The sequence below is a fragment of the Salvelinus namaycush genome, unplaced genomic scaffold (assembly GCF_016432855.1).
Source record: "Salvelinus namaycush isolate Seneca unplaced genomic scaffold, SaNama_1.0 Scaffold1223, whole genome shotgun sequence".
Classification (NCBI taxonomy): Eukaryota; Metazoa; Chordata; class Actinopteri; order Salmoniformes; family Salmonidae; genus Salvelinus; species Salvelinus namaycush.
In genome coordinates this window covers 63,677-78,058 of record NW_024057924.1, presented here as the reverse complement: position 1 = coordinate 78,058, position 14,382 = coordinate 63,677, and the positions used below count along the sequence as shown (strand labels likewise).

The 14,382-nt window shown below is 49.0% G+C and overlaps 1 protein-coding gene and 1 long non-coding RNA gene across 2 annotated transcripts; one reads left to right on the top strand and one right to left on the bottom strand.

Moving 5' to 3' along the window:
• Window positions 1-5,595: 5,595 nt before the first annotated feature.
• Window positions 5,596-11,393, bottom strand: LOC120036160. The gene is made up of 6 exons (XR_005474437.1): window positions 11,174-11,393; window positions 10,845-10,882; window positions 10,560-10,655; window positions 9,175-9,220; window positions 9,035-9,096; window positions 5,596-5,754 (listed from the first exon to the last, which is right to left on the bottom strand). It is a non-coding gene; the product is annotated as an uncharacterized LOC120036160 (long non-coding RNA).
• Window positions 11,394-11,893: 500 nt separating this feature from the next.
• On the top strand, window positions 11,894-13,524 carry LOC120036161 (chaperone protein DnaJ-like). Its single transcript, XM_038982631.1, is given in 3 exon segments — window positions 11,894-12,452; window positions 12,485-12,573; window positions 12,575-13,524. Coding segments are annotated over 3 exon segments (927 nt in total). The 5' UTR covers window positions 11,894-11,981; the 3' UTR covers window positions 12,942-13,524.
• Window positions 13,525-14,382: the final 858 nt, after the last annotated feature.

Here is a 14,382-nt window from a genome sequence, read left to right as displayed (position 1 = left end):
TTCAATGAGACAGTGTAGACAGGGGGGGTACATACCTGCCCTGTCTTCTCAATGAGACAGTGTAGACAGGGGGGGTACATACCTGCCCTGTCTTCTCAATGAGACAGTGTAGACAGGGGGGTACATACCTGCCCTGTCTTCTCAATGAGACAGGGGGAGTAGACGGGTGTGGGGGGGGGGGGGGGGGGGTACATACCTGCCCTGTCTTCTCAATGAGACAGGGGGAGTAGACGGTGGGGGGGGTACATACCTGCCCTGTCTTCTCAATGAGGCAGGGGGAGTAGACGGTGGGGGGGTACATACCTGCCCTGTCTTCTCAATGAGACAGGGGGAGTAGACGGTGTGGGGGGGGGGGGGGGTACATACCTGCCCTGTCTTCTCAATGAGACAGGGGGAGTAGACGGTGGGGGTACATACCTGCCCTGTCTTCTCAATGAGACAGGGGGAGTAGACAGGGGGGGTAATACCTGCCCTGTCTTCTCAATGAGACAGGGGAGTAGACGGTGGGGGGGGTACATACCTGCCCTGTCTTCTCAATGAGACAGGGGGAGTAGACGGTGGGGGGGGGTACATACCTGCCCTGTCTTCTCAATGAGACAGGGGGAGTAGACGGTGGGGGGGGTACATACCTGCCCTGTCTTCTCAATGAGACAGGGGGAGTAGAGGGTGGGGGGGGTACATACCTGCCCTGTCTTCTCAATGAGACAGGGGGAGTAGACAGGGGGGGTACATACATGCCATGTCTTCTCAACGAGACAGGGGGAGTAGACGGGGGGGGGGGGGGGGTACATACCTGCCCTGTCTTCTCAATGAGACAGTGTAGACAGGGGAGTACATACCTGCCCTGTCTTCTCAATGAGACAGTGTAGACAGGGGAGTACATACCTGCCCTGTCTTCTCAATGAGACAGTGTAGACAGGGGGGGTACATACCTGCCCTGTCTTCTCAATGAGACAGTGTAGACAGGGGGGTACATACCTGCCCTGTCTTCTCAATGAGACAGTGTAGACAGGGGGGGTACATACCTGCCCTGTCTTCTCAATGAGACAGTGTAGACAGGGGAGTACATACCTGCCCTGTCTTCTCAATGAGACAGGGGGAGTAGACGGTGGGGGGGTACATACCTGCCCTGTCTTCTCAATGAGACAGGGGGAGTAGACGGTGGGGGGGTACATACCTGCCCTGTCTTCTCAGTGAGACAGTGTAGACAGGGGGGGTACATACCTGCACTGTCTTCTCAATGAGACAGTGTAGACAGGGGGGGTACATACCTGCCCTGTCTTCTCAATGAGACAGTGTAGACAGGGGGGGGGGGTACATACCTGCCCTGTCTTCTCAATGAGACAAGGGGAGTACATACCTGCCCTGTCTTCTCAATGAGACAGGGGGAGTAGACGGGGGGGGGTACATACCTGCCCTGTCTTCTCAATGAGACAGGGGGAGTAGACGGTGTGGGGGGGGGGGGGGGTACATACCTGCCCTGTCTTCTCAATGAGACAGGGGGAGTAGACGGGGGGGGGGGGGGGGGGTACATACCTGCCCTGTCTTCTTAATGAGACAGGGGGAGTAGACGGGGGGGGTACATGCCTGCCCTGTCCTCTCAATGAGACAGTGTAGACAGGGGGGGTACATACCTGCCCTGTCTTCTCAATGAGACAGGGGGAGTAGACGGTGTGGGGGGGGGGGTACATACCTGCCCTGTCTTCTCAATGAGACAGGGGGAGTAGACGGTGGGGGTACATACCTGCCCTGTCTTCTCAATGAGACAGTGTAGACAGGGGGGGTACATACCTGCCCTGTCTTCTCAATGAGACAGGGGGAGTAGACGGTGTGGGGGGGGGGGGGGGTACATACCTGCCCTGTCTTCTCAATGAGACAGGGGGAGTAGACGGGGGGGGGTACATACCTGCCCTGTCTTCTCAATGAGACAGGGGGAGTAGACGGGGGGGGTACATACCTGCCCTGTCTTCTCAATGAGACAGTGTAGACAGGGGGGTACATACCTGCCCTGTCTTCTCAATGAGACAGGGGGAGTAGACAGGGGGGTACATACCTGCCCTGTCTTCTCAATGAGACAGGGGGAGTAGACGGTGGGGGGGTACATACCTGCCCTGTCTTCTCAATGAGGCAGGGGGAGTAGACGGTGGGGGTACATACCTGTCCTGTCTTCTCAATGAGACAGGGGGAGTAGAGGGTGGGGGGGGTACATACCTGCCCTGTCTTCTCAATGACACAGTGTAGACAGGGGGGGTACATACCTGCCCTGTCTTCTCAAGGAGACAGTGTAGACAGGGGGGGTACATACCTGCCCTGTCTTCTCAATGAGACAGGGGGAGTAGATGGGGGGTTACATACCTGCACTGTCTTCTCAATGAGACAGTGTAGACGGGGGGGTACATACCTGCCCTGTCTTCTCAATGAGACAGTGTAGACGGGGGGGGGGGGGGGGGGTACATACCTGCCCTGTCTTCTCAATGAGACAGTGTAGACAGGGGGGGTACATACCTGCCCTGTCTTCTCAATGAGACAGGGGGAGTAGACGGGGGGGGTACATACCTGCCCTGTCTTCTCAATGAGACAGTGTAGACAGGGGGGGTACATACCTGCCCTGTCTTCTCAATGAGACAGGGGGAGTAGATGGGGGGGTACATACCTGCCCTGTCTTCTCAATGAGACAGGGGGAGTAGACGGGGGGGGGGTACATACCCGCCCTGTCTTCTCAATGAGACAGTGTAGACAGGGGAGTACATACCTGCACTGTCTTCTCAATGAGACAGTGTAGACAGGGGGGGTACATACCTGCACTGTCTTCTCAATGAGACAGGGGGAGTAGATGGGGGGGTACATACCTGCCCTGTCTTCTCAATGAGACAGGGGGAGTAGATGGGGGGGTACATACCTGCCCTGTCTTCTCAATGAGACAGGGGGAGTAGACGGGGGGGGGGGGGGTACATACCCGCCCTGTCTTCTCAATGAGACAGTGTAGACAGGGGAGTACATACCTGCACTGTCTTCTCAATGAGACAGTGTAGACAGGGGGGGTACATACCTGCACTGTCTTCTCAATGAGACAGGGGGAGTAGATGGGGGGGTACATACCTGCCCTGTCTTCTCAATGAGACAGGGGGAGTAGACGGGGGGGGGGGGGGTGGTACATACCTGCCCTGTCTTCTCAATGAGACAGAGGGAGTAGACAGGGGGGGTACATACCTGCCATGTCTTCTCAATGAGACAGGGGGAGTAGACAGGGGGGGTACATACATGCCCTGTCTTCTCAATGAGACAGTGTAGACAGGGGGGGTACATACCTGCCCTGTCTTCTCAATGACACAGTGTAGACAGGGGGGGTACATACCTGCCCTGTCTTCTCAATGACACAGTGTAGACAGGGGGGGTACATACCTGCCCTGTCTTCTCAAGGAGACAGTGTAGACAGGGGGGGTACATACCTGCCCTGTCTTCTCAATGAGACAGGGGGAGTAGATGGGGGGTTACATACCTGCACTGTCTTCTCAATGAGACAGTGTAGACAGGGGGGTACATACCTGCCCTGTCTTCTCAATGAGACAGTGTAGACGGGGGGGGGGGTACATACCTGCCCTGTCTTCTCAATGAGACAGGGGGAGTAGTTGGGGGGGTACATACCTGCCCTGTCTTCTCAATGAGACAGGGGGAGTAGACGGGGGGGGTACATACCTGCCCTGTCTTCTCAATGAGACAGTGTAGACAGGGGGGGTACATACCTGCCCTGTCTTCTCAATGAGACAGGGGGAGTAGATGGGGGGGTACATACCTGCCCTGTCTTCTCAATGAGACAGGGGGAGTAGACGGGGGGGGGGGGGTGGTACATACCTGCCCTGTCTTCTCAATGAGACAGGGGGAGTAGACGGGGGGGGGGGGTACATACCTGCCATGTCTTCTCAATGAGACAGGGGGAGTAGACAGGGGGGGTACATACCTGCCATGTCTTCTCAATGAGACAGGGGGAGTAGACAGGGGGGGTACATACATGCCCTGTCTTCTCAATGAGACAGTGTAGACAGGGGGGGTACATACCTGCCCTGTCTTCTCAATGAGACAGGGGGAGTAGACAGGGGGGGGGGGGGGGGGGGGGTACATACCTGCCCTGTCTTCCCAATGAGACAGTGTAGACAGGGGGGGGTACATACCTGCCCTGTCTTCTCAATGAGACAGGGGGAGTAGATGGGGGGGTACATACCTGCCCTGTCTTCTCAATGAGACAGTGTAGACAGGGGGGTACATACAGTTGAAGTCGGAAGTTTACATACACTTAGGTTGGAGTCATTAAAACTCGTTTTTCAACCACTCCACAAATTTCGTGTTAACAAACTATAGTTTGGCAAGTCGGTTAGGACATCTACTTTGTGCATGAGACAAGTCATTTTTCCAATAATTGTTTACAGACAGATTATTTCAATTATAATTCACTGTATCACAATTCCAGTGGGTCAGAAGTTTACATACACTAAGTTGACTGTGCCTTTAAACATCTTGGAAAATTCCAGAAATGATGTCATGGCTTTAGAAGCTTCTGATAGGCTAATTGACATCATTTGAGTCAATTGGAGGTGTACCTGTTGATTCAAGGCCTACCTTCAAACTCAGTGCCTCTTTGCTTGACATCATGGGAAAATCAAAAGAAATCAGCCAAGAAGAAAATGGTAGACCTCCACATGTCTGGTTCATCGTTGGGAGAAATTTCCAAATGCCTGAAGGTACTACGTTCATCTGTACAAACAATAGTACGCAAGTATAAACACCATCGGACCACGCAGCCGTCATACCGCTCAGGAAGGAGACGCGTTCTGTCTCCTAGAGATGAACGTACTTTGGTGCGAAAAGTGAAAATCAATCCCAGAACAACAGCAAAGGACCTTGTGAAGATGCTGGAGGAAACAGGTACAAAAGTATCTATATCCACAGTAAAACGAGTCCTATATCGATATAACCTGAAAGGCCACTCAGCAAGGAAGAAGCAACTGCTCCAAAACCGCCATAAAAAAGCCAGACTACGGTTTGCAACTGCACATGGGGACAAAGCTTTAAGTTAAAGCTTGGTCGCAAATGGGTCTTCCAAATGGACAATGATCCCAAGCATACTTCCAAAGTTGTGGCAAAATGGCTTAAGGACAACAAAGTCAAGGTATTGGAGTGGCCATCACAAAGCCCTGACCTCAAACCTATAGAAAACTTGTTGGCAGAACTGAAAAGCGTGTGCGAGCAAGAAGGCCTACAAACCTGACTCAGTTACACCAGCTCTGTCAGGAGGAATGGGCCAAAATTCACCCAACTTATTGTGGGAAGCTTGTGGAAGGCTACCCAAAACGTTTGACCCAAGTTAAACAATTTAAAGGCAATGCTATCAAAGACTAATTGAGTGTATGTAAACTTCTGACCCACTGGGAATGTGATGGAAGAAATAAAAGCTGAAATAAATAATTCTCTCTTCTATTATTCTGACATTTCACATTCTTAAAATAAAGTGGTAATCCTAACTGACCTAAGACAGGGAATTTTTACTAGGATTAAATGTCAGAAATTGTGAAAAACTGAGTTTAAATGTATTTGGCTAAGGTGTATGTAAACCTCCGACTTCAACTGTACCTGCCCTGTCTTCTCAATGAGACAGTGTAGACGGGGGGGGGTACATACCTGCCCTGTCTTCTCCTCCCCTCCAAGATCCAGTCTTTTCCCTTCTCTGCAGACTTGCCCTTCATGTTCTTAAAGCGAGATCTTCACGAAGACAAACAGGAAATGACCACCAGAAGACACAGGAAGGGATTGAGACACCTCAGCTCTAATCAACCTGTAGTTATTTCTACTCAACTTTAACTTCAATCTGTTCCATGTCTCGTGACAGATTTTAAAGGACGTCACGCTGCTTGCTAAGCGAGTACCACTTCCTCCTGATTCGGCTCACATCGAGGCTGGACCCCAGTAAACACTAGACACCCAGTAAACACTAGACACCCAGTAAACACTACAGACACCCAGTAAACACTACAGACACCCAGTAAACACTACAGACACCCAGTAAAAACTACAGACACCCAGTAAACACTAGACACCCAGTAAACACTACAGACACCCAGTAAACACTAGACACCCAGTAAACACTAGACACCCAGTAAACACTACAGACACCCAGTAAACACTAGACACCCAGTAAACACTAGACACCCAGCAAACACTAGACACCCAGCAAACACTACAGACACCCAGCAAACACTACAGACACCCAGTAAACACTACAGACACCCAGTAAACACTACAGACACCCAGTAAACACTACAGACACCCAGTAAACACTACAGACACCCAGTAAACACTACAGACACCCAGTAAACACTACAGACACCCAGTAAACACTACAGACACCCAGTAAACACTACAGACACTCAGTAAAAACTACAGACACCCAGTAAACACTACAGACACCCAGCAAACACTACAGACACCCAGCAAACACTACAGACACCCAGCAAACACTACAGACACCCAGCAAACACTACAGACACCCAGCAAACACTACAGACACCCAGCAAACACTACAGACACCCAGCAAACACTACAGACACCCAGCAAACACTACAGACACCCAGCAAACACTACAGACACCCAGCAAACACTACAGACACCCAGCAAACACTACAGACACCCAGCAAACACTACAGACACCCAGCAAACACTACAGACACCCAGCAAACACTACAGACACCCAGCAAACACTACAGACACCCAGCAAACACTACAGACACCCAGCAAACACTACAGACACCCTGCAAACACTACAGACACCCTGCAAACACTACAGACACCCTGCAAACACTACAGACACCCAGCAAACACTACAGACACCCAGCAAACACTACAGACACCCAGCAAACACTACAGACACCCAGCAAACACTACAGACACCCAGCAAACACTACAGACACCCAGCAAACACTACAGACACCCAGCAAACACTACAGACACCCAGCAAACACTACAGACACCCAGCAAACACTACAGACACCCAGCAAACACTACAGACACCCAGCAAACACTACAGACACCCAGCAAACACTACAGACACCCAGCAAACACTACAGACACCCAGCAAACACTACAGACACCCAGCAAACACTACAGACACCCAGCAAACACTACAGACACCCAGCAAACACTACAGACACCCAGCAAACACTACAGACACCCAGCAAACACTACAGACACCCAGCAAACACTACAGACACCCAGCAAACACTACAGACACCCAGCAAACACTACAGACACCCAGCAAACACTACAGACACCCAGCAAACACTACAGACACCCAGCAAACACTACAGACACCCAGCAAACACTACAGACACCCAGCAAACACTACAGACACCCAGCAAACACTACAGACACCCAGCAAACACTACAGACACCCAGCAAACACTACAGACACCCAGCAAACACTACAGACACCCAGCAAACACTACAGACACCCAGCAAACACTACAGACACCCAGCAAACACTACAGACACCCAGCAAACACTACAGACACCCAGCAAACACTACAGACACCCAGCAAACACTACAGACACCCAGCAAACACTACAGACACCCAGCACACACTACAGACACCCAGCACACACTACAGACACCCAGCACACACTACAGACACCCAGTAAACACTACAGACACCCAGTAAACACTACAGACACCCAGTAAACACTACAGACACCCAGTAAACACTACAGACACCCAGTAAACACTACAGACACCCAGCAAACACTACAGACACCCAGCAAACACTACAGACACCCAGCAAACACTACAGACACCCAGCAAACACTACAGACACCCAGCAAACACTACAGACACCCAGCAAACACTACAGACACCCAGCAAACACTACAGACACCCAGCAAACACTACAGACACCCAGCAAACACTACAGACACCCAGCAAACACTACAGACACCCAGCAAACACTACAGACACCCAGCAAACACTACAGACACCCAGCAAACACTACAGACACCCAGCAAACACTACAGACACCCAGCAAACACTACAGACACCCAGCAAACACTACAGACACCCAGCAAACACTACAGACACCCAGCAAACACTACAGACACCCAGCAAACACTACAGACACCCAGCAAACACTACAGACACCCAGCAAACACTACAGACACCCAGCAAACACCACAGACACCCAGCAAACACCACAGACACCCAGCAAACACTACAGACACCCAGTAAACACTACAGACACCCAGTAAACAATACAGACACCCAGTAAACACTACAGACACCCAGTAAACACTACAGACACCCAGTAAACACTACAGACACCCAGTAAACACTACAGACACCCAGTAAACACTAGACACCCAGTAAACACTAGACACCCAGTAAACACTACAGACACCCAGTAAACACTACAGACACCCAGTAAACACTACAGACACCCAGTAAACACTACAGACACCCAGTAAACACTACAGACACCCAGTAAACACTACAGACACCCAGTAAACACTACAGACACCCAGTAAACACTACAGACACCCAGTAAACACTACAGACACCCAGTAAACACTACAGACACCCAGTAAACACTACAGACACCCAGCAAACACTGCAAACACCCGTGACCGCCCACCTGAAGCGGCTTACCCAAATGCGCCACCTTAAAGCTAGCTATTCAGCAGGCGCAAGTGGAGACACTACAGGCTGAGCAGTGAGTTTCCCAAATCACCATCTGCTAGGTCATGTGATGTCAGAGGGAGGAAAAGCTGCCGGGCAGTAATTGTAGTCAGGCAGGACGACAGCCCTCTATGTCCATCTGGGTCCTTCAACCTCATCAGGGCAGGGAACTGTGCCTGGCCTGACCTGAGGAAAAGACCTGCCCAATGTCTTCTACCCAACTATGCTAATACTTTTATTAATAAGTATTTTCTTTAACACAATGGTGGTAATTAAGCATTACAACATGTCTAAAGTTGACAATGTTATTAATCACTTTACCTCTGTCCTGTGAATTGGACTTGATTAGGGACACTCCTGTCCACCGTCTCTGACCGCAGCCCCTGAAAACACAAACCATCAGCGTTCAGCACTCAAGACTGCATAGTCTCTCGAAATAAACCCCACCTTCTTTTCCTCACCTTGGGTAGGCTTCCTGAAAACCAAACCAATAGACACGGGAAGAACCTGAGGAGAAGGATGTCAGTTTGACATTCAAGCACCAACAACAATTACACTTGAGTAATTTAGCAGACACTCTTATCCAGAGAGACTTGCAGTTAAGTGCATTCATCTTAAGGTAACTAGGTGAGACAACCACATATGAGTCATACTGAAGTCAAACTTTTCCTCATTAAGGCAGCTGTCAGCAGTCAGTTAAGTAAGAAAAGGACGAGTGTCCGTGCAAAAACAGACTTGTTTTATTTCTCGTATGACCACCATAGAAGCTATCAGTATGCACTTTAACTGGGGAGCGATGCCTACTAATAGTATGCATTTGTATTTGCCAAAGGGTCAAATCATTACATCTAACAAGCTCTGTACACACAACGTTAATCAATAAAACTATTTATTGGCTAGATATTTCAACTCTGTATGGTAAGCGTTAAATGTCTGACTGAAAAGGCTTATGAGTCTGCTTTGAGCTACATCTCATTCTAGCTACGTTAACAATCTAATCACATCACAGCCTCTATTTATTTTATTTTTTTGCGAGACAGAGTGGTAACCAAGTCAAGTATCTTGTATTGTGTGACGGTCGTTTAAATGTGATAGGCTCAGCGATGTTAGGATTTGTAAAGTCGTGTAGTGTCCGCCCGGCAGTCCCCACTTAGCCCCGAGTCACACGTGGATGGGACAAGTTATATACACACACTCAGTCTGAAGTAGCTAACATGTCTTGTTCTCCTACCCAGACCTATTACATTAATGAGAACCCTCAGACGTCCCCTGGCCGGTACACCTACCTCACACCTAGCAGGAAACAGGGCTGGTCCTAATGAGAGCCCTCAGACGTCCCCTGGCCGGTACACCTACCCCACATCTAGCAGGAAACAGGGCTGGTCCTAATGAGAGCCCTCAGACGTGCCCTGGCCGGTACACCTACCCCACATCTAGCAGGAAACAGGGCTGGTCCTAATGAGAGCCCTCAGACGTGCCCTGGCCGGTACACCTACCCCACATCTAGCAGGAAACAGGGCTGGTCCTAATGAGAGCCCTCAGACGTGCCCTGGCCGGTACACCTACCCCACATCTAGCAGGAAACAGGGCTGGTCCTAATGAGAGCCCTCAGACGTGCCCTGGCCGGTACACCTACCCCACACCTAGCAGGAAACAGGGCTGGTCCTAATGAGAGCCCTCAGACGTCCCCTGGCCGGTACACCTACCTCACACCTAGCAGGAAACAGGGCTGGTCCTAATGAGAGCCCTCAGACGTCCCCTGGCCGGTACACCTACCCCACACCTAGCAGGAAACAGGGCTGGTCCTAATGAGAGCCCTCAGATGTCCCCTGGCCGGTACACCTACCCCACATCTAGCAGGAAACAGGGCTGGTCCTCAGGCAGGTTCAGCAGCTCCACAGCCCTCTAAGACATCTGGCCCTGGATCTAAATCATCCAAGAACTGGAAATCAATGAGGAAATTATTGTACTGTTGATTACTTAGTTACCTTTAATCATATTACATTCTACTATGTCTCAAACCGATTCTATCAAGGACAGCCTCTGATCAGTATGTAAATGCAACGACTTGTATTCAATACACAGTGATTCATATTGCCCATAAGAGGTCATTGTCAAACTCAGGACTCACTTCTGAAAATATTTCTTGGCCTCCTCTTCGTTGTAGAACTGCATAATGAGTAGAAACCAAAACACAAGAAGTATCAATCAAATGTATAAAGTCCATTGTACATCAGTAGAGTGTTTAGCTAGCGATACATAGCTATACATAAACCCAGCCTAAAACCCCAAATGTAGTGCACATAATTAACTAAATAAATTACCAGTCACTTGGTATTTGAGAGCAGATCACGAGAGAACAAACTTAGCAAACGTTAGTCTTCCTACAGTTAGCGGCTAACCAGGCAGCTAGCTAGCGCTCATTACTGTCTTTAAAACCATTGAAAAAGTCATACGAACCATTTTTAGGCGGGGCCATATGCTCGGGTTTTCGACAACTTGAGGCCATGTTTATTTTTTTTGTTTAATACAAGTTCTTCAACAATGATCGATTGAAACCAAAGGAAGTTGTTCTGATGTCTGGCTAGAGCTGGGGTTCGACATGTCAGTATGACGTAGAATGTCTGAGCCAAAGCAAAGGGGCAAGTGATTTAAGGAGACAGCCACACGGTTTAAAATAAAAAATACTTCCAGAAACGCATTCTACAACCAAAACTTGAATTAAATGCATATATAAACCCAATTTTAAAGCATACGAAAATTTCAGTTGCACAGACTGTCGCACTCTTTACATAATACCCGAGAGGAAGAGGTGACATTTGATGACGTTCAAGCCTCAATTCCTTTTATATAATTGGATGTCAGAATACGTTTTTGTGACCACTTAACATTTACATCGACTCTCATGTGTCTACTATACATTTTACCGGATACCACCCCTGTAATTTCCCCATGGTCGCTGTACCTGCTGCTACGGGAGAATGGAGGTCAGTTGGTGATTGGGGAGCGGAGCGTACAGATTTTCAACTATCAGAAACGCACCAACTCATTCCCTCCCCTGCGCCAAAGGTCAAGAAAACAGAACGATGTCAGTGGCAGCAGGTTCTATAATTGGAGCCAAGGTAACCTCACAGCGGATTTACAAATGTCAGCAGGTGTCAACAAGGGACAGTCGGGCAAGTTCCTGGGAACCGGAAAACCTCAAAGATAATGCCCTTGAATGTATGGAGTTAAGAGCACAGAGCTCAAATACTTTTTATCCTAAAACATGAGAACAGACTGGGTTTGTTCAAGTTGTGATTTACTTTTATTAGACATTGATGCTAAACCCTCTATCAAATTAGCAACTGTTCTACCCAGTGTACAGCCTCTGTCCCAGGGTAAACTAGTAATAACAGTACACAGGATGACTTGTTGGAATAGCAGAGGTGTTGTCATGGCCACCTTTCACCCTGAAACCTTTGGGTCACCTCAGCAGCTCCGAGCATTCAGCACGGTCATGCTCAACCTGGCAGAGCAGCAGTCAGGCTGGTTCAGACCTCACCCAGAGTTCCTCACCAGGGATTACAGCTGGAGGCCCAAAAACAACCAGTCAGACTTCCCGCCTCTTCACAGGAGCAGAACGGCCTACTACGACATCCTCCGAGTGTCCCGAAGTGACACCCAATCCCAAATCAAGACCGCCTACTACAAGCAGTCGTTCATCTACCACCCAGACAAGAACCCCGACAACGAGGAGGCCACCCAGACAAGAACCCCGACAACGAGGAGGCCACCCAGCATTTCTCTGAGATCAGCGAGGCCTATAGCGTGCTGGTCCTGAGGAGGAAGTACGACCGCGGCATCCTCGGTGGGTCAGACGTCCAGGAGGCCGGCAGACCCTCGGAACGGGGCCTCTAGCCTACAGCAGCATCAACAACAGCACAGGTCCCAGGGGTTCTCCAACGTTGGAGGGAAGGCCATGTTTGACTTTGATGCCTTCTTCCAGGCTCACTATGGTGAGCAGCTGCAGAGGGAGAAGGAGCTGAGGGCCAGAAGGGCCCAGTACCAGCAGAAACAGCCGCAGGATTATAAGCAGTGGAAGCTGGGGAAGACGTTGGAGATTACTGTAGGGCTGCTGCTGGCCGTGAGGGGTCAGGGGTCATCTTCACTATCACCAGGTCCTGATTGTAGGGGTGCTGCTGGCCATGAGGGGTCAGGGGTCATCTTCACTATCACCAGGTCCTGATTGTAGGGGTGCTGCTGGCCATGAGGGGTCAGGGGTCATCTTCACCAGCTCCTGATTGTAGGGGTGCTGCTGGCCATGAGGGGTCAGGGGTCATCTTCACCAGCTCCTGATTGTAGGGGTGCTGCTGGCCATGAGGGGTCAGGGGTCATCTTCACTATCACCAGGTCCTGATTGTAGGGGTGCTGCTGGCCATGAGGGGTCAGGGGTCATCTTCACTATCACCAGGTCCTGAAATAGATCTTAACCAACCTGTCCCTGCCTGCCTGTTGAGGTTTTGTTTTTGGACTGGTGGTTTCCCTCTCCCCTGGTTATTCTCACAGCGAACCACTGACATGAAGAACACCAGATACTGACGTGGTTAATGGGCCCTACTTTCCGTAGTGTCATTATCAGAACGGATACCAGGCTTTAGCCTACTTCCTTCTACACAATTGATTATAGCCACACATACATGGTCAAACTATTCTTAAAAACTCAATCAAACCACAATGAATTGATTATACAGAGATGGTTTTGTTTATTAGAATCCCTATTAGCTACTGTTTCTGGAGTCCACACAAACATAAAATACATGACAAGAGTACAGAACAGTTATAGACATAAGATAATATTATATTAAGTTAAAAAAATAGGATAAGAGTAAATTATGACGACACACAACTGAATTGAATTGCGGTTGCTTTTAGAGTTCTCAGATGATGACCTCATAACTGGTTCTATGGGTTCAGTCAGAGTTTGATAATGGGGGTGTTTAACATTGCAGCCGATTTTAAGGTCTAGACTGACTGATCTACAAATCACCTTGCATTATAAATAAATACTCAATATTATTTGTAGATCAGTCAGTAACAATATACCCATGATGCACTACATGACCAAAAGTATGTGGACACCTGCTCGTCAAACATCTCATTCCAGAATCATGGGCATTAATATGGAGTTGGTCCCCACTTTGCTGCTATAACAGCCTCCACACTTCTGGGAAAGCTTTCCACCAGATGTTGGAACATTGCTGCTGGGACTTTGCCCGACCTAATGAGGTCAGGCAAATAGTAAAAGGAATGAAGAGAACAATTAAATATACACTACCTTTCAAAAGTTTAGGGTCACTTAGAAATGTCCTTTTTTTGAAAGAAAAGCACATTTTTTGTCCATTTAAAATAACATCAAATTGATCAGAAATACAGTGTAGACATTGTTAATGTTGTAAATGACTATTGTAGCTGGAAACTGCTTATCTTTTAATGGAATATCTACATAAGTGTACAGAGGCCCATTATCAGCAACCATCACTCTTGTGTCCCAATGGCGCGTTGTGTTAGCTAATCCAAGTTTATCATTTTAAAAGGCTAATTGATCATTACAAAACAATGTTGTAATTATGTTAGCACAACAGTTTTCAGCTGTGCTGATTAAAGAGGCAATACAACTGGCCTTCTTT